This window comes from Adiantum capillus-veneris, chromosome 21, assembly GCF_014529385.1.
Source record: "Adiantum capillus-veneris isolate H3 chromosome 21, ASM1452938v2, whole genome shotgun sequence".
Classification (NCBI taxonomy): Eukaryota; Viridiplantae; Streptophyta; class Polypodiopsida; order Polypodiales; family Pteridaceae; genus Adiantum; species Adiantum capillus-veneris.
Window position 1 is genome coordinate 136,985,492 of NC_140951.1, and position 20,916 is coordinate 137,006,407.

At 42.0% G+C, this 20,916-nt stretch overlaps 1 protein-coding gene across 2 annotated transcripts in view; it reads right to left on the minus strand.

Annotated features, from left to right (window-relative positions):
• LOC147431791 (ABC transporter B family member 2-like) overlaps nucleotides 1-3,362 on the minus strand; it is an 82,153-nt gene extending 78,791 nt beyond the window's left edge. Inside the window, exons 1-3 of one of the 2 annotated variants that reach the window (XM_086494277.1) lie at nucleotides 2,084-3,362; nucleotides 1,666-1,720; nucleotides 1,398-1,573 (exon numbers count right to left, since the gene is read on the minus strand). In XM_086494277.1, coding sequence (XP_086350403.1) covers nucleotides 1,398-1,573; nucleotides 1,666-1,720; nucleotides 2,084-2,476 — 624 coding nt within the window. In that variant the 5' untranslated portion in view covers nucleotides 2,477-3,362. The remainder of the gene's footprint in view (nucleotides 1-1,397; nucleotides 1,574-1,665; nucleotides 1,721-2,083) is intronic. The other variant, XM_086494278.1, reaches the window with a different exon arrangement.
• Nucleotides 3,363-20,916: the final 17,554 nt, after the last annotated feature.

Below are 20,916 nucleotides of genomic sequence, written 5' to 3' on the forward strand. Positions count from 1 at the left end.
TAATCCTTTCCAACAAGAAAGAAGTGTTAATATGGGGTGCATAGCAACGACAAAAAATAAAGGGTTGAGAGGACAACCCTGCCTCATGGAACGAGTTAATGACACACTCTTAGTGACCCACCATCCATCATGACACAAGAGGTGGAACCTACACTAATTGTGTGTGTAATATTCAACATACCGGGGCCAAAACCAATACCATGCATCAATTCTGCAGTGAAAGACCAGCTAAGGCGATCAAAGGCTTTCTTCAAGTCTAGCTGAACCATGACGACCTGTTGATTGGTAGCTTCAGAATAATCGATGCTCATATACTTAGATGAATCCAAAATAAGCCCAAATTCACCTTTAAAGCAAAGTGTAAGGTATAGACTCATGGTAGTCACCCATAAGGCAATATAGCCATCAGCACCATCATGCATAGTATTGACTACATACTACAACATCCTCACTAGCATTGCCAATGCTCAATTGTGGGTGTAGAACTAAGTACTCACACACATACACACCACCCACACACATAAAGGCATACACCAATTCAAAGTACAGCGTAATGAGTTTCTGCATTAACTCTAGGGATGCAAGGCAGACTCAAGTCATAACCGATGCCCAGCTGAACATTAGAAATATTATGCAAAATATTGTGTCCTTTCATAAATCCATATTGCGTTCGGTGAACGACTTGTTGACGCAAATGATTAGCAATGACTTTTGTGAAGATCTTATAGATTCCTCCCATCAAGAAAATAGGTCGCCACTTTTTGAAGTTGCATGGAGAAGGGCTCAGCAGTAACAACTTAGTAAGCCCAATCTTCCAAGAAGTGGACATGGTGCTAGAAGCCCGATTATGTTGATGAAGGGATGTAAGTGGCTGCTTCAAAACGTTGGCATAATGAGAAAAATAATTCATTAATAAGTCCATCCCATCCTCAGCTTTTGTTTTCGGCAAGTGAAGCAAGACATTCACAACCTCATCCTTGGAAATGTCGGCCTCTAGAATAGCAGCAGCCAGTCATACGCAAATCAACAATGTGTTTCGCTATGCATTCTGCAACCATAAGCAAAGTTTCATTATGGTTGGGAGGACATTCCAGAGAAGTAATGGAAGCAACTCCTCCACCATCATCTATCTAGCTTCATTGGGTGACTATGCTGCTTATGAAGCTAAATTCAAGAATTTGTGGGAGAGGTGAGCTACACCTTTGCAAGGTCAAGTGGGAAAGAGTTCATCCACGCAATTTGACCTACAACATAAGGTCTTACGAAAAGGAACATCACAGACACATCCAAAGCATACAAAACTACAGTAACTCTTCCACGCAAATAATTCACACTTGGATTCAGGTATGTTGCTTGTCAACACAATTGCATACAGTGATGAAAAGGCATCCACATACCTTCTCACCAATGGCTTCCTGCACCAGTATGGTGTCACTTGAAATGCCAACAACTATCTCTCCAGTAGATATCTCTGTATCAAAGAAGCCTACATCCTGATCAAGCATTGCCTTCAGATACTGAACTCGAATCCTTCCAGATTGCCTTTCTCCAGTATACATCCAACAAGAAACCTCTGCAAGAATTTCACAGAAGATAAACAAAGCTTAGAAGAGACCCATGTCAAACAACCCGCAGGAGCTACCACCCACACAAATGGGCACTCACCAACCCAGCCTGAAATCATCGCTGCAATACTCAAATAGATGAACTCAATTGAATACTGCGAATTCCACGTAAAGTAGATTAGATTATTGCAGGAAGAGCTTTCCTTTTGCGGCCAAATTCATGCTGACGAAACAGAGATGCAATTTGGTACATACAGGTTCTTGCTAACACCCACACACAAAACCACATGATGTGCAGGCACAACAGACCAGAATGGTCACCTTAGCAAACCTTGAGACAAAAACGGAACTCACACGCATCCATTAGCTATTCACAAACCCTTACAATGTGCAGTGAGGTATTGATTAGAACAATCGCCTCCACTTACTCAAGGAGAGGCTTCAACTAGCTCACACTGGCACAGGGATTCATTGCAGCACATAAGACGAGAGGAACATGTGAAAACTAGCTATGCTACCTTTGCAGCTTCATGCGACAAATCGGCCAGATTGGTGGGTGGACTTCCTAAAGTGTCTATTAGCTTCCCAAAGAAGATGAAGAAGACAGGCACAGCAGCTCCGTGAGCAGCCGCACCAAGAGCTCCAATCAACATAAGAAACCAATCAAGACTGTCTGCATAATTAAAGAGCTTGAAGAACGAAATACTTCTAGTTTCTGCATTGCCACTCCCACCATCCTCCTGCTTCAAGTTAGCCCTCTCAAATTCGTCGATATCTGATTCGATCCGATCAGTGCACCCTTTCATGGGATTCAAGGAATTCTCGTTGATTGGTTCAGGGTATCGGACTTGGAGCGAGGAGTCCTCGTTGATTGGTATAGAGTGACTGCCAAGAGACATCGAAAGCTCCATGGAAACTCTCTGGAATCTAATCTTTAAGAAGTACTAAGCCTGGACTTGGAACATATCTGGAACATCCAATACTACTTGGTGTAATTGGTCCTGCATGGAAGCGATCAATGAGTGAAGGCTTTTATACAGCTATAGAAAGCGCAATGCTTCCTGATGAATCCTGAAGCAATGATTGTTGACAAACTTTCCTTCTGCTGCGCACTACAGAGCTTCAGAGTACTTCAATGTTCAAGGACAAATCTATCTGCATTGTTGTGCCAAGTGCATAATGGCCGACGGAGTGTGAGACGCCATGATGCAGAGAGGAGATCTAGAGGCTAGAAGTGATGTGGGAATGCAATGCAGCTAGGAGCTTACTACAAGAGAAAGCGAAGGACAAACCAAGATTGCTACCTTCAGGACAACGGCGCAAGATGCAGAGAGGCAGAAAGAATGAGAGAAGGGTGGCAGGACAGGCGTAAGCAATGCAGCAGGTGTGTGATGGGTTGGGGGTAGTGCGCACGGGTGAATGCACGTTACTAATGTAGATACAATGTACATGTTCAAAGCGGAGGACTCTGAAGGAGAATGCAGTTTTCGAAGCTCGGTTATGATTCATGAATTCAATCGGAATGGGCGTCGGGACTCGGGAGAGTCACTGAGAGAGAGTTCTGCCAACACTGTAGTACATAGACTATAGAATATGGATGTACTCTGTACTTCGCAAAACTGTGGGGTCGTTCTAACTTCTAAGTTCTGCAGGACGTCGAGCCTCAACACTAAAGGGACCATTGAGGGTAGAAGAGCACAGGTATCTTCCTGGACTCCTAGAGAGATAGTGGGAGCTGATCAAATGAAGCAGGGGAAGAAAGCCGCCGACCGGGAACTTGGAGGCCGTCATACCTACAGGAAGCCCAGAGAAGAAGGTGACTCGGTGAGAAAATGACACTGGACAGAAGAGGAAGAGAGAGGGAGAGAGAGAGAGCATCTATGGATTCCAATTTCCATGCAGCTCGGAAGCGAACACATCTTCCGAGGTTCCGTTCTAGCAAAATTGGCTGCGTGCGAGCTTTCTGCGCCAGACTTCATCCTCCCTAACTTCACTCTGGAGTCTGAGGTCTGTGTGTCTCCCTCCCTCGGCGTCACTTTCCCGCCCTTCCGCGTCTCCAGTAAAGTCAGTGACTCCCCCCTAAAACTTGGAAGGTGTAGTCGTAGTAGTACAGCAGATGAGCACATTGAATGCTTCTCCTCTCATGAAATTGGTATAGCTGTTGATAACTACCCGCCCTTTTCTTATGGCAGTTGGTGGTTTTGCATGGAGTCTCACATGGTTAAATCGAGGAAGAGCTACTAGATACACCTTCAGCATTGCAGCACAGTAGCATTCCCTTTCGCGAATGCTGGAATAAATTCGGTAGCAATGAACAGTGAGCTCTGTGACCGCTTCTTATCTCAAAAATCTTGTATTGGTTAGTTGTTGACGAGGAGTTGTTAGACTCCTTTCGTCTCCAAGACGTTATCCTCTAGCCCCTCTTTTGTTCACCCATGGCCTCAATTGTTTGGTAAAAGACAATGTGAGCATGGGGTTGTTCATCCAAATTTTAGGCCATGTTCATTTCTAACAACAACTCTACATGAATTAAAAAGGAGGTCTTATGATTAGCTAATGATCCCACCTTTTAGTCACTTTTGGGAAGTTCTAACATGGTTTGTCTATCTTGGGCAAAGATGGTCTTGAAAGCCTACGCACATGGGGTTAAACGAAAGCAAGAAAGAGGCAGTCCTCTCTTTGTGGAAGCTGATCAATTTTTATCTGGTTGGTATTGTCTTGGTTTTTGCAGGATGTGGAGAGCTTTGATTGAAGCTAGATCCAACTTCAAGGAGACTCACCACGACTATTTTCATACAGGCTACTTTCTTACTGACTCTATCTGCTTTAGCCACCTCATCCCCGGGCTAGAACTAGAATCCTTCATCTGGAGTTGCAAGTGCTTCAAGAGTGGTATCCACCACTCTCAGGATCTGTTTATATGAGGAGTATTTATGAGTGAAGTAGAGCTTCGACCACATTTTAGGTCTCTACTTTGTGTGCTCACTTTTTGTATGCCAGAATTCAAATGCTACAACACAATCACATGATACTAGTAGATAGACCATATATGCATAGATTTTCAAGATCGGATACTCTCTCCAATGAGCTTTTCAAACTTTTGAATAAAAGATGGGGGGTGTCTTAGAGCGCAATCCAGTAGGAATACCAATGCAAAAATTTGAGGGCCTTCCCAATATCTGTCAAATAGTCGACCCTACAACGGCTCATTTTACATCAAGCTGTGTGGACTGGCTCTAAGGCCAAAAAAATTGGAAAATCTGCAAAATGGTGCTCTAGATGTTTCAACCAAGTGGAGACAACCTCCGACCTCTTTTTCTTTGTTCAAGTAACTTCAAACTAGTGTCCCTCTTGCAAGCTTTGTGTAGATTGGAGAGACTTTCTGCTTGGAGAGTGAAAAGGTTTGGACCCTACTATTTGGAACATGCTCAAGGAAGAGTTCCTTTGGTAAATGGAAGCAAAGGAATAAAGCAATGTTCTCGAAAGGAAAATTCAACCCAGTTGACACATTTATCTATGCTACGTATAGGATCTTTTGTATGGCCTTGTCTCAAACAACAAAGGTCTCAACCTTTGAAGATGATGGGCTTATGTGGCAACACATCATTCATCAGCATAGATGGCAAAGATGGAAAACTCTAAGCCTGTATGGGAAATAGGTGGAATAAAAGAGAAACAAAAAAAAACGTTTTTAATTGGATTCTTAGCAAGAATCCTAAGAATTAAAACAAGTTGGGGTTCTAAGCGGCAGTAAGTTTCTTTGTAGCTCTAATCTTGTTGGGATGATAGAGTAAAGCGCCCCAGTAAAGCCCTGTGTTTTGTCTAATGTATTTGGTTCTAGATGGTTATGCCTCCTTGTAAAAGACAGTGTACTTGATGTACTTTTTTGGCCATGGCTCGGATTGAGCATGGTGCAAGTGTAGACTTTTTTTCTAATCTATTCTCTCACATAATTTGAGATTTGCAAAAAATAAAATTAAAAATCCAAGTTTTCTTTTTGTACGTCACGTAGTAGACTAACAAGCGTTATGCCAAGATTTTCTCTATGTGGTGATATTATCAATAGTGGTGATGCAAGGTTGATTCGCTAGAGCAAGCAAGCTTAATAGATCCAATGGAAAGATTTGTTCGGATTGGGTGAGAATTTTGACGTCTTGGTAAAAGTGGTTAATAATGCATGGAACTATGTATGGTTAAAGGCATTTCCTTTCTCAGCTCCTCCTTTGGTCCTCTTTTATGGAGGAGCTTGATCACTCCATTATTGATAAGGTTGGGCACCGCTTTGTACCTCACTAATTCCTCCCAAACTTTGAGCAGGAATGGGGTGAGCAATTCTTTGAAGCACTTAAAGAACTCTAAAGGGAGACCATCTAGCCTAGGGGTTTTGTTGGGTTTTAACACTTCAATGGCCTCATTGAGATCTGCTATGCTCAATGGGGAGTCAACTAGAGAAAGGTCTTCCTGTGGGATCACCTTTCTTCTACATTTCCAGATGGTCTCTCTGCTCTTGATTATCTCTTCAGTCAGTACTTCCTTGGGGCTGAAAAGTTTTGACCATGCTTACAACAGGGTGCAAAATTTTTGCCAAAGCCATTGCTAACAGGTTAACCACTCACCTCTCCAAGTGGATTAATGAAGAGCAAAAAGGGTTTATAAAAGGGAGGAGAATTTTGGAGGCAGTTATCTCCCTGTGGGAAGGAATAGAGCATGCTGAAGAAACCAACCAAGTTTTTGTATTTGTCAAAGTTGATTATGATAAGGCCTATGATAGGCTAGAGTGGTCATTCATCCTAGACAGTCTGAGCCACATGGGGTTTGGAGTCAACCTTGTCAGTTTTGTCAAGACTCTATTTGGAAATGCTCAGACCAAGGAGGCCATCGATGGAATGCTATCAGAAGCATTTACTCTCAACAGATATGTCAGACAAGGGTGCCCCCTTGCCCCTCTACTATTTGCAATTGCAAGAGATGGACTTAACTGCCTAGTCAAAGGCTGGATGGCTGACAAGCTGATAGAGGGGATCACTCTCCCAAACTTGAAAAAACAACAATGCCTGTCACAATTTGTAGATGACACTAATGGGTTGGTAAAAAATGAAGACATGTCACTCCATAACTTCTGGAGAGCAATCAATATCTTTTGCTCTGCATCTGGCTCCAAAGTGAACCATTCCAAAACAGGAATTAGGGCCTTCATCTCTCCCGTCCCTAACTGGATGGTTGGATAGGGATGTAAAGTCATTCCAAAGGGGCAAGTGTTCACGCTCCTAGGCATCCCTTTTGGGTTTGGGGTCACAATCAAACAAAGATGGGACTGGGTGCTTGAAAAATTCAGAGGAAAACTGAACAGATGGCTAGGGTTTCAAAGCAAAATTGCTGGAAGAATTATGATAATCAATCATTATATGACTGCCTACCTCTTGTACTTCCTCAGCTGTTGGATGCCCCCAGTTTCCCATCTAAAGGAAATCATCAAAATCTGCAGGAACTTTTTGTGGGCAGGGGACCCCTTCAAAAAGGGGGCTGCAAAAGTCGAACGGGACATCTGCATTCTGCCCAAGAACTTGGGAGGTCTTGGAGTTAGAAATGTGAGTGCTTGGGCTGACAAACTAGCCATCAAGACTGTCATTAGAGCTATGGAACAACCATAAGTTGAATGGGCGTGCCTTCTGTTTAGACACCTTGCGAGCTTTCACATCAAAGGGCAAAGACTTTGGAGCCAGCTCCCTTGGATCACAATATTCTTTGGAACTCGAGAGATAACCCCCATAGGGTCTGGCCTTCTCAAATCAGTATGGCAAGCATGGGAGAAAGGGAGGCCCATGTTGGGGTTTAGCCAGGAACACATACAAGACCAAGGAATCAAAAGAGAGGAATCCATCTGGTGGTCCAGGGACCCAATTCCCCAAATCACTAATCAATAGGCCAGAACGGGCAGGAGAATTCATCACAAAGGGTTTAAAGTCTAGGAGGACTTGTGGAGCAAAACCAATAGCTCTTGGCTCACCTCAAAGCAACTTATCATGACAGGCCATCCAACCTTGGGAAGTTTGATTACTGGAATCAAGGATACAACAGTTCCCCCAAGGATATCAATGGATATTCGAAGCCAATGTCACTCCATCTGCCAAATGCATATGATGGAATGGGGGGATAGCTCTTAAGAACCCCCCTGACTTCACAGCTGAACAAGTCCCTCCCCTCCATGTCACCCTAAACAAAAGATGGAATGTGCAGCTTGACAGGAAGCAGTGGGCCAGAAGTAGAAAAGCCAATCAGAGTGATGGTAGATGCATCAAGTGCAGAAGAGCAGTAGAAGACATCCCCCACTTGTTCCTCGCTAGACCAAGATCCCCATCCTCTCCCCTTTAGTCAACACCCTAGACCACAAAATAGGTTGGAAACAGCTTCTCTTAGGGGACTCACCTGGCCTTCTCTCAGATTTTTGGAATAGATTTAGAGCATAATTTTTTTGGATTATTTGGAAGCTCAAAAATTCTTTCTTATTTGTTCCTAACTTTCAGGCTCCTAGTTTGAAAACGTTATTTGTTGGATGCTCTATGCAGGATGCCAACCTCAAGCTCGAACAAATGAGGATCTACAGGCATAGAGTCTCAATCCTTAAAGACTCTCTAGAGCTTTATGCAAGAAGGGCTAAAGACCTGCAGGGTTTGCTGGATGACAATAGCTCTCTGGATGTGATATATAGTTGGGTGCAGGAGATGAAGGATGAAGTGCTAGAGCTGGCCAGTAAATATGAAGAGGCCTTGAACTTTTCCGGCAGGCTTCAGGAGGATATAGATTGGCTGTGAAGATTAGTGCTAACTTTTACTATCAAGTTAACTGTAGTGGCCCCTTTGTATCCCGGGGATTATGGCAAACCCCTTTTCGTAAAGATGCAAGCTTTAGAGTTAGAAACTTTGCTTAGGCCTATAATCTTATCCCTTGATGTATCTAACTCTTTACCCCTTCCATGGGTGATCAGATGTAATTTTGCTTCTCTCTTATAAATTCAAAAGTGCGTATTTGGTTTTTTTTTAAGCCATTTCCTTCTTGTACTTTGCTATATTCAAGAGGCAAGTCGCTCATTCTCTGTAGTGAGACAAGATTCATGAGTTTGTCATTTCCCATATAGAAGAGACTGTAACTCAATGATGTTGGTTTATAGATACACTCGTGTGAATATTTGTTATATAGCTCGAGCCGAGCAGGCTAAGTAATGGAAAATGTTAAGGCCTTATGGCAAGAACACCTTATCTAAAATATTTTAAGTTAGCCATGCTAAGATAATTCTATACATCATGAGTATTTAACTCGTACAAGAAGTATGCCAAAAGGGCTAGTGCTGAGGCGGTCCGGGGCGGGCAACAAGAGAGGCGACCTCTAAACACCCCTCAAGGCTCCCATGCTGCTCAATTGGGGCTGGGGCAACCACAAGCACAACACAACAACAAACCCACAGCCAAACCCAAACAAGATAGGGGCACCACCTAGTTATGGTATGCGAACTAGGACGCAAGAGAGATTTTGGCACAACCAAGAAGATGCACCACACAACACACACAAGCAACCTCACACCAAGACACACATGAAATGGACTAGAGAGAGCTAGAGCAAAGGGAAGAGAGAGAGGAAAGGATCTTGCGTAATACCTTATTTGTGACTTGCAAATGGAGATGGTTCGTTATGATGTTATCATAGAACTTGTACAAAACTCACTCAATGCTTAGTGATTGCTAAACATTGCCAAAACACACACACACTGTCTTAGGGTGTGGGAGACCTCTCACCACAATACCCTCTTACAATGGACAAAAAAATGGCAATGAAAAACACACTAAAACACTTTCTAAAATCAAGATCAACCGATAAAAACTCAAAATACACAAGTCACCTTGAATTCACCAAACCGTATTGCACAAATGGAAGGACGAAGATTTGAACGTCGAATCACGCCTTTGATGCACCAAACCTCAATTTATTGATGATGAAGGAGCATATACAATAGTGGTTTTGAGATTTGTGGAACTCACGCTCTCTCACTTACAATGTGTAGCTTGAAGGTTTCTCTCACACCAAGAGTGAAGCTCACAAGTGGTTGCTACACCTAAGTCTCTCCTCACGCATAGAGTGTTGGGGTGCTATGTGAGATATTGAAGGTTGTTTTACAAGAAGGAGAGGGGTCTATTTATAGGTTGGAGACCCCTCATAAAGATTATTGGAAATCCTAATTTACAAGCTAACAAATCAGGATTATGATTTTTTTGAATATCAAAACATTGCGGGCCTTCTTTGTCTGCTTGAGTCATGGGTGTGGGCTCAAAAGAGAGCATTATTGATGGTAGATAAGGTGAAAGTAAGTAAGGAGAGAGAGAGAGAGAGAGAGAGAGTGTTACTATACACATGTCTTGAGGTGAGGTGTCTTTTATGGTTAGGTCAATGCTATTTTGTGTTAGTATGTTAGTCGTTAGTAATCACTAGAAAGTTAATGTTACATTTACAATGGGTAGAGTGAGTTGATTTGATGAAGGAAGAGGGGTGAATTAAAAGAGAATCATTGAGATGGTGAAGATTTGAAGAAGCTTGAACTCACCCTTGTGTAGATTGTGGAAAAAATGACCGCTGGTCTTCTTCTTCTTCTTTGCTTCTTTACGCCGCCGCCACGGTTGACCACCACGATGAAAAGAGGATTTGTTGATGAAAAATCCTCAATTTGCAGAAGTTATCATGGTTAAGATGCTGAATTTTAGATATTTTTAGGAGAGGTAAATGAAATTGTAACATAGAAGCAATAGAGAGAGACATGGAGAGGGTGTATGGATGTAGAGGTTCATAAAAGAACTATAGGAATGAGAGAGAAGGGTAATGGTGAAGAGGGTGGGAGAAGCCATGGAAATTGCAGGTTTGAGTGAGGGAAGGAGAGGGAGGGATGTGTAAGAGTGAGTAGGTGTGTGGAAGGGTGAGAGAAGACTAAGGGCTACTTGTGAGAAAAGTGGGCAGACTGGGGTCCACTCAAAAAATCATAGCTCACCGCTGGTAGCTCCAAAAATCATGAAAAAATTTGAGATGATTATTCAGAGCGTGGGCTACATTTTCTCTTTTGACCACCGCTCCAAATTCAGAGTGGAGATAGGTGCCAAAATTCTCACCAAAAAGCCTATTTTTTATTCCTGCAAAAGTCTTTTAGTGGCCCCCTCCTTTGTTGAATTTGTACAATGCATCCAAGAGTGAGCCCCTCCTTTGTCATATTATAATACAAAGCATCCAAGTTGCCCTTGACCCATGCATAGAGGAGGATTATTGGTGAATAAAGAAATATATACATGGTGGAACTAGTGTATGGACTATTCATGGACTTTAGCTCAATGAGCACATGGTGTTAGAATAATGAGTAAAAATAATAATAAAAATATGGAGGAGTTATGGATATGGAAAGATATTGGAATCATATGATATGGTTCCTCCTTGAATTATTTTGGGTGAAAGAGGAAAAGGTATGCAAGTAAATAATATAATAAGCGTAACCAATGAGTAGAAATCAATTTTTTGTTTTCACGAGGGTGAGGGTGAAAATGTGGGAGTGATTTGTATAAAGGAAAAATATGAGGTTAGAGTATGTACATACTGGCAAAAAATATAATTATGGTGTAAGAGGATGAAAGAAGGTGTACATAGGTTTAATAAAACACACACCTAAGTAGAAATATTTAAATAAAATACCAAAATAATTATAAAAAATCCCTATATTTAGGCCATATATACACTGAAATATTTACACACAAAGAGGCCATAATATACTTTTTTTTTATAATTTTTTTTTTGGCTCAACTAGCCCAGTGACTAGCTAGCTGAGGGTTTTTAAGAAGATATGGGAAAAGCCCCCTAACTCACACACGCCTATGTACAGTGAAATGGTAGGGATAGCCATAGCGTTTGGGTGAATTTGGTAGGGTGGAGTAACTTAGTATGGCAATTATGGAGAGCCGAAAAACGGCTATCAGTGCATACTTTGTGTGACAGTTAATTGGAAGCACCTTTGTCTAGTTGTGCTCGTTCAGATTCTCGCCATGTATCTTATGCATCAGGTTGTTATGCTTTGGCTGTGTCTAGCTTATGTGATGTTGAGGAACCTTTGTCTTTTGATGAAGCACATAATTCAAAAATTGGATGGCTGCCATGCAATCAGAATATAATGCAATTATAGAAAATGACACATGGACTTTATGTGATTTGCCTCCTGACAAAAAGGTTGGAAACATTTTTTTGTTCGATTCATACAATGATGTTGAACTCTAAAATCAAAACTATCAAGATAGGTGTAATTTTTAATTGTCGTGGTTAGTATGTAACAACCTTTTCACTGGAATTTTAAGTTGCACGTAAAAAAGTTTAGAGGGTGGACCAAACTTACTCGGTGAGATAAAGAGTTTCACCAGCCTTAAGGACTCTTTGAGGAAATGTGTGAGCTCGATAGGGAGGTTTCAAGTAGCCTATAACATTGTGACGAGGTCAACTGCCCTTTAGCCATAGAGCCATGAGGATAGGGTTCAGGGGGAGATCCCCCGATCGTAGTGCCTGGGTGGTCAGAACAATGTGGACGGTAGGTCACACACATATATATAAGGTAAGGGAATGAGGGGAAATCCTCATTCTCTCGATGGATAGGTGAAGATCTAATGACCTAACCCTCTTAGGCAGGTATGCCCGTAATGGTGTTATGGACTTCTAACATTGGTATCAGAGCTAGACTAGATGTACACGTGAACGGGGGCCATGAGCCTTAATCTAGATTTGATTGTATTAAGGGGGGTTGTGTGGATAAGCTCTTTGCAAAACACACACGATACAGAGCTTCTTTGCCATTGCCATAGAGAAGCAAGCTCTCTCTCTCTCTCTCTCTCTCTCTCTCTCTCTCTCTCTCTCTCTCTCTCTCTCTCTCTCTGTGTGTGTGTGTGTGTGTGTGTGTGTGTGTGTGTGTGTGTGTGTGTGTGGTGCTCACACACACGCACACACACACACACACCACTCCCTCTCTCTCATGCCATGCTTCCTCACTCTCTCTCTCCCTTGGCTCGTGTCGCGTGCCACACTCCTACCTCCGTCGCTCGACGTGTCTTTTGCCAACGGCCAGACGTCTGATGTCTGGCCACACTAATCACACTTTCCTTATTAGTTGTACATATACAAACTAATAAGGAGCTCCTCATTTGAGGTATGCTCCACCCACACAATGTATGCTCTTCTCCTCTTCCCTCTCTTGCACAATGTACACATGCATTCGTGCACTCATCGACTAGTATCGGGGCATAGATCTTTCGACCCGTTGCCCGGTGCATGTGTGATGGATTGCCGATGAGCTAAGGCCTAGAGAGCAAGGAGAGAGGACGCACAACAAATTTGAGATCTTGAAGGAGCTTGATAAGTGGGAAACTTCACCCACAAACAACATGTCAAGACCTCCCAAGTTGGAGCTCCAATGGAATCTTGGGAGAATTCGATCTCTACAGAAATCAAGCAGGGCGGGCATGTAAACAGAGCACAATAGCATGGCTTGGGAGTTAACTCAAGCAGGAGATCGAAGTTGAGCAGCCACTATTGAGAGTAGTGAATCGAGCAAAAAATCGATTGTGAGTTGTTGTATGTACACACACATACACACATTGCAAGCTAGCAGCTGCACGAGCAACCAACAGAGCTAAATCAAAAGCAAGAGTGTCAAACAGTCACCAGGTAGAGTCCATACAAAGCTTGTAAGTTTGAAGAAGTATGGAGATTGTGGTGATCTATAGTAAGAAAGGGGCGTTTGATGATGTACATTTGAGCATGTGAATCCTGCACTCTCAACAAATCGATCATCTTTGTGTGTGGTAGTTGCAATATCAGCAAGGAGGTCTACCTCTAAATAAAAGAGCCGAAAAATGCATAAGATGAGCATCGAGGAAGGCCCATCATAGGCGCAATAGGGAGCAATCCCAATTGGGAGGAGACAAAGCCCATTCGCGTAGAGTTGAAGCAGCACATAACAAGGGGGGAGAGAAACAACAGGCCCCTCATGAGCAAGAAAAACCCCCCCTAGTAGCCAACACACAAAGACCAAAGAGCCCTCTTTGTCGAACTTCTAGAGAGCGCTACATAGAAAAACAATTGTTGTGAAAATGAAAAAGGGGGATTTTTTTTAATCTCTTCAAACCTCCCTTCATGTGGCGGAAATGGCTCAAACACAAGCGATCAAAAGAGGCTCACGCGAGTGACTAGCACATGGGTGAGTAATCCCGGGCATTCCCCAGCATCATCTGAACATCCACAGCGGTGACTTCCAAGTGAGACATTGACGACACTCACCCAGGCATCTTTCCAACATCTTTTGGACAGAAGCATTTGTCCATAGAGCTTCTTGTTCAGGAGTGAGCTAGATTGCCAGGTTTTTTGGTAGTTTACGTATACCATATGTGGAGTATATGTTTGTGTTTATGATGCAGTTTTGGTGACATTTTGAGATTTTGCTCAAGTTTCATTGAAAAATATGCCATATTTTTTCCAAATTCTTGCCATGCTTTGTACATATCTGCAGTTTACTCTTTGATGGTTTAGTGGTCAAGTGTGACTCCCACTTTGACATTGATGGTGTTTTTACTCCCACTTTTGACAAGTTTTGTCAGTTTGGACATGGAGATGGTGTTCTTGTACCCACTCTTGCAGGAGTGAGATTTACATATGTTTGCAATGGCTACAGGTTACAAGTGGTCACAGGTTTTGGTTCTACAGGTTATAGGTACAAGTTCTTTGTAGTTGTCAGATTTTGCACGCAGATCTGTGGGATGTATATTGAGCATCGTTCTTTCTCTATAGTTATGCATATGGTTATGCATTTTATGATTTGGTGAGAGCTGTTTATCCCAGTCTCGAGTCTTTGCTACTCGTTGTTTTTGCATTATCACTTGACACTAGTCTATGCATGCCGACTTTGCTTGGTTTCGAGCAAAGGTTGGACACTGCTACTATACATTGTTTTAGTAGAGCTATGTTTTGCATATGCAAGCATCGGTTTTGATGCAAAGAATCATGGTTCTGGTTGATGTAGTGGTTGAGTGATCTCCCACTTTATTGCCATTTTGGCATGGTTTATGGTTGAGATTTTGCTTAGCTTACTAGGGAGACACTGTCAGATTTCTCCCAAGAGTTCTCACCATAGTTCTGGTTTTTTGACATCCATAGAGCAGACACGTGTGATAGTTCGGAGTCAACAGTGATGACTCATGATGAGGGATGGTGGTCTCATAGTTGCAGATATATGTGATGTTGGCATTGTGGTCACACAAAGCACATTATGCATCGTTGTTTTAGAGATATGAGGCAATAACAGAGATGTATGCAAGATGCAGATATGGTTTTGACACATGCTAGAGAGGTAGCTTCATATGCCAGCAATGGTGATGTCACATTCACCTTATCTACTTCCATGACATAGGCTTTTAGTATATCAAGAATCGTTAGATTAGTTATTTCGCTTTGGTCATCCGTTTGTGGATGATAGGCCGAAAGAGAAATTTAATCTACTTCCTAGATTCTCAAAGAGACCCTTCTAGAACTTACTGGTCATTCTAGGATCTTTGTTTGACACTATGGATGTTGAAAATCCATGATGCTTGAAAATTTGAGATCTGAAGAGGGTTGCCATTAGATGTGCCTTAATAGTCTTTTTGACAAGCATAGAGTGTGTTTTCTTGTTAAGCCTGTTGACTGAAACAATTCAAGTTGCTTCCCTCGATCAATTTTCAACTTTTGTTATACCACGCATTTTGAAACATACTCTTGTATGTTTACTTTTCATGGTAGACCAACAAAAATACATTTCTACTCCTCGAAGAGTAGACTATGGAATCCCTCTTTGCCCCCATAAGGAGAAGTATGGGATTCATACATGACTTTTGTATTGTATGGGTGATTAACACATAGCCTATTGCCGTTTGGAAGATAACCATCCTTCAAGGTGAATGGTTCTTGTTTCTTCCCTATTGCAAAGGCTATAATTACATACTTAAAGTCTTGGTCAGTAGCATACTCATCTATCATAAAAGATAGATCATTGTGAGTTGCTATAGACACCACATTTACCCTTGGTCGTTGTGAAAGTGCACCGACCACTTGATTGTGCTTGCCAACAATGTGAGCGATATGAAATTTAAATTCCAAAAGAAAATTTTCCCACCACATTTGTTTGTTAGAGAGCTTGGTTTGCATCATGAAGTTCTCGAGGCTTTGTGATCCATCCGTAGGATGAATGGAGTCCCCAATAGACAGTGTTTCCACATGTTTATGGCATATAGAATATCTAGTAGCTCTTTTTTGTATTTGCCCAATACTCACTATCGAAGTTGAGTCTTTGACTCTCATATGCTATGTATGCCCTTCTTGAAGCAAAATAGCTCTAAGGCAATTACCACAAGCATTACATTGGACCTCAAATTGCTTTGAGAGATCTAACAGTGTGATCACACATTGAGATAAGATTCTCCTTAAGCTTCTTCGAAGGCTTCTTGCACTTTTGCAGTCCATGAATACTTAACGTTCTTTTTTGTTAAGTCATGTAATGGGAACGCATATCTACAAAGCTTCGTACCTCTTGTAGGTTCCTTGGATTAGGCCATCTTTATATACCTCTAACTTTGTTACATCTATACGGGTGCCATCTTTAGAGATAATGTGACCTAAGTATTGAATATCTTGTAGAAAAAATTCACTTTTCTTTTTATTAATGAAAAGCTTATTCTCTCTCACAACTTGAAAGGTTACTTGGAGGTGTCGATTGTACTCTTCAAGAGAATTTGGATGGCCTGAAGATTTTTGTTCATCATGAGTTGAATGCGTCTGGAGCATTTGTCAGGCCAAAACTTGTAAATTATCAAATAGATTTTCTACCCATGGCATAGGAAATCTAATTTTGATAGTGATCTTATTTAGTGCTCTATAGTCGAGACACATGTGATATGTGTCGTCTTTATTTTGCAATAAAAGCAATGGTGAACAAAATGGAGAGGAGCTAGACCTCACCATTCCCTTTTTTTTGTTGCGAATTCATGCACTTGCCTCATGATCTCCTCTTGTTGAGCTTGTGAAACTTGATAAGGAGGCTTGTTAGGCGGTGAGCTTCTTGATAGGAGCTCAATTGCATGGTCATCATCCCTCATTTTAGAGATAGCTCACTAGGGATGTCATCAATGAAAACATCTTGGAATCCATTTAGAAAATTAGACCACTCTAATTCCTCTTGATTCCCTTTATTGCAGGGATATGGTGTTCCCCAACTCATTAGCATCTATGTACATGCTCTTTTCCCTGTAGGTGACGTAGATTCTCCTTTCAAGGAACTTCATGTTGGAAGCCATGCGGTTAAATCATGGTGCCCCAACGATAACATTCTCATGTTTGAAAGGGAAGATGAAGAAATCCTTTTTGTCCACACAGCTTTGGACATGAAGCCTTAATTTTCCAATTAAGAAAGTAACTGAGACGTCTTGTCCCTTGATCTAGCTCCATTGGCTTTCAATGTATCTCCCATCTCATGGGCTTGTATGCCTAGCTTAGTGGTCAACTCCGTGGATATGAAATTGTGAGTTGAACCAGGGTCAAACAAAATAAAGGAATCATACTATTGCATCTTTCCTCAAGCATAGGAAAGGAGAAATCCTTAGCAATGAGCATCCTCTTTTTGGATCTTCAAACATAGAGGCTCTAGGAGTCTTATTGCGGGCAATTCTCTTGGGGTAAGGACAATAACCATGGCCTTGCTCCCCACACTTAAAACATTTGTGGTCCTTACGAAAAGCTTCTAGCTCTTTAGGAGAGAGTTTATATTTACCTTTATAAACTCCCTTCTCCTTGGACCGATTGTTTTTGTTGTTGTTGGAATGGCCTTGGGAAGAATTTTGGGCATTGGATTTTCCCTTGGCATCATGTTTGTCTTTATTTTCCATGGGTTTGACATTCCATCTAGACCCTTGTTGGAAATTGATGCACGAAGCAAACATGGTGTGGTGGATTACCTTGGTGATAGAACCAGGCTGTTGAGAGTTGACATACTCGACCATCTCTTTGGGTAATCCTGCACAGAATTGTTTCTTTTGCATGGCAAAGTCTATCTTTTGAAGGATAGTAGTCTTGAGATATAAATCCCAAAACTTGTCCATATATTTGTGGATAGACTCATGAGAGAGAAGCTTTAAACTTCACCATTTGGTAAGCATTTTGTCCTTTGCATCACTTGCAAGGAATTGCTTCATGATAGAAACTCGTAGAGTTTTCCATGTGTTTGGGGCTTCGCCGCTACCACGAAGGCTAGCCCACCATTGATGAGCCGATTTTTTGAAATGCATAGCTACATGGTGTAGCTTGGAGGACTCTGTGAAGGCCTAGTCTCCAAAGGCCACATCAAATTGCTGGATGAAGGCCAATACTTTGTTGGTAGCACCAAAGGTGCCATCATAGATGAGAAAAGAGATACTCTTTCCTCCCTCTTTGAACTTATTTAACTTTTGTGACCTTCACCATGCAGGGTGAGATTTGCGATGTCCTCCCCTCTTGTATTGTCTAGGAGAATAACCATAGCTTTCATCGGTAGAGGAGGAAGGTGAAGAAGAAGGAGAAGAGGGTGACCTCTTTCTTGCCCTTTTCTTCCTTTGTTTCCTCTCTTCCCTTTTGGAGTGACGACGAGAAGGACTATGGGTTAATCGTTTCCTCTTGGGAGGAGTTGGCGATTGTCAAGACCTCCATCTTCATGGAACCACATCTTTTGAGGAACCTAGGGAGTCATTACTTTCTCGTTCTTTGGATTCCTCCTCTCGTATGGGAGAGAGTCTTCTTTTGGGGGTCTCACCAAGAGGCCTCCTAAGCTCTCTCTCCTCTTTGAGAGGAAAGGAAATCCCATAAGCACGAAGTTGTTAAGTAACTTCGGCTTGCAAAGAGGGGTTGCCCATAGCTTGTTGCAACCTACTAAGAAGATAATTAACAAACATGGGGGCATCATCATTAGCACCTTCATGTGCAAAATCAAAGTTATCAATGTTCATTCTACTCTCTTGGTTATTGTCAGCCATGTTAATTGAACTTATGTGTTTACTTAGTGTATGCTTTGGCAATTCAAAACCTTAGTTGCTACTCCTCTTAGCCTTTGAAAATAGGCAATTAAGTTTCTACAACCACGACTCGAATTGGTTAATTATAGAGAGTAGTGGAGTGAGTCTAACATAGCAAAGTTGTCGAGGGATAGCTCCTTTCAGACTTCTTATGGATTAATAATGGTAAATCCGTAGGCAAGTCTAAAAACTCCATTATTAAGACCAAAGCTCATGAGGTATGCACCATATCCCACATAGTGGGCTCAACAAAACTGATAATAGATCCCAAACCCACTTACCCTAATATAATTAGCAAAAACAACCATTAATAGGCTACTTAAGGACCTCTCTTCTTAAGCAAGAAAAGAGAAACCAAATGCTTTGATACCAATGTAATGGAAATGGCCTATGAACTTTGAGAGTAGCGGAATTAGGAAATTGGGTGAAGCACTTTTGAGAGATTACTTTGTGAGCATAGCGGGTGAACTTAATTGATGGTAGAAACATAAACATGGTACTCAGTTAACTTGACATGGATGATACTTTTGCACGAGAGAGAGTTTAGAGAACATGACGATAGTTGAGGACCGGATTCATATGGAGCCGGTCCCCCCTCCAATAGGCATTTGTATTATAGTTTCTCCCATCAAGAGAGACTTTGTACAATACAATCTTCGTGTTCCTTGTGACCTATATGATGCAATGAAGATGGAAAGCTTCATGCATCACAAACATAACATAAACTTGTAGAAAGCATTAACTATCCCAAGCCTCAGTCCCAAGGCCTCAAACACCTTCGAAGGTGGAGAGAGCTAGCGGGGAATGAGGATAGGGAAGAGGAAGAAGAAACGTTCCATAGGAGAAAGAAATAGTTCCTCACTTATCATTACTCTTCTTTCTAGCATACATAATAGCATAGTAATGAAGATGGAAAGCTTAAGCATTGAAGCATGACCATTGGTTGGATTTGCATTCCATAGCTAAGAGTGTTGGTGTAGGCTTTCACTCTCATAAGCTTGGAGAAGGAGGTGGTGTTCCTCAACTTTCACCAAGTGAGAATGGCCTTGCAAACGAGTGTGTGTGTGGAGTGTATCCCCCTAGCACCCCCCTTCCTTGCTTTGGGTGAAATTTCTACATGTTGCAAGCTCATTGGACCCCTCTCCCCTTAGCCAATCACATGGAGCATGCAGTCAAGCACATGGGTAGTCTTTTGACAAGTGTCCTCCTTACCCCTTAGAGAGAGAGCTTGAAAATATCTAGATATTTGTTAGATGAAAGTAGAAGCTCATTGGACCCCTATTTAGCCCAACCAATAGCATTCAAGCACACCATGTGGTTAAGCTCAGTGAGAGTCTGACATGTGTCCCATTTGCGCTTTTAGAATTCCCCTAACTTTGAGATTTTTATGCATAAGAAGTTTCTCAAGCAACTTCCTCATTAAGGGTGTAGATTCTCTTTTTGACTCAAGCATCTTACCCCCCATGCATAGGAAGCTTCTCAAGCAACTTCCTCATTAAATGTGACAAGTACCTCAAGTACCTTAGTCATCAAGCATGACAAGCACCTTTAGTGGAGTTTCCACCTCAAGCACATCCCTAGCTTGCTTAAGTTTAGGTCGGGTTCCCACCTCAAGCACAAAACTAGCTTGCTTAAGGTTCCCACCTCAAGCACAGCCCTAGTTTGCTTAAGTTTAGGTCGGGTTCCCACCTCAAGCTCTCAGCCCTAGCTTGCTTAGTGTCAAAGGACTTTTAACACTAACCATTGGAGGTCTTTAATGAAGCTAACCCTAAGGTCTTTTAAGCTTCATTAGTTAACGTTGCTCTTTGACAGACCATCTCTCATTTGGGCCCCTTTACCATTGGCCCCGTGTTGAAATAGATTCGTAAGCACATGTCTATATTCTAAACCTTGTTCCTGTTTATTATACCATATTAAATGATCAGTTTAATATGAAAAAATCATTTGGGTTGGTTAGATATTAGATATTTAATGACAACCACCCACACAACGGATGCTTGGGATGATCTACAGCTGTAGGACGCACTCCCACATATTCTCTCTTCCAAGTCCATCACTGACAACACTGACCAATAGATACCATCCCTCCTAATTTGCATCCCTTTGCAACCAAAGTGGGACTCCTCCAATCGGGCCTGACTTGCACATAAATAATAGGGTGCACTACACTAAGGGCTTGCCTTGCAGAGGAAAGACTGAGAGAGAGTATGATCTGTGCG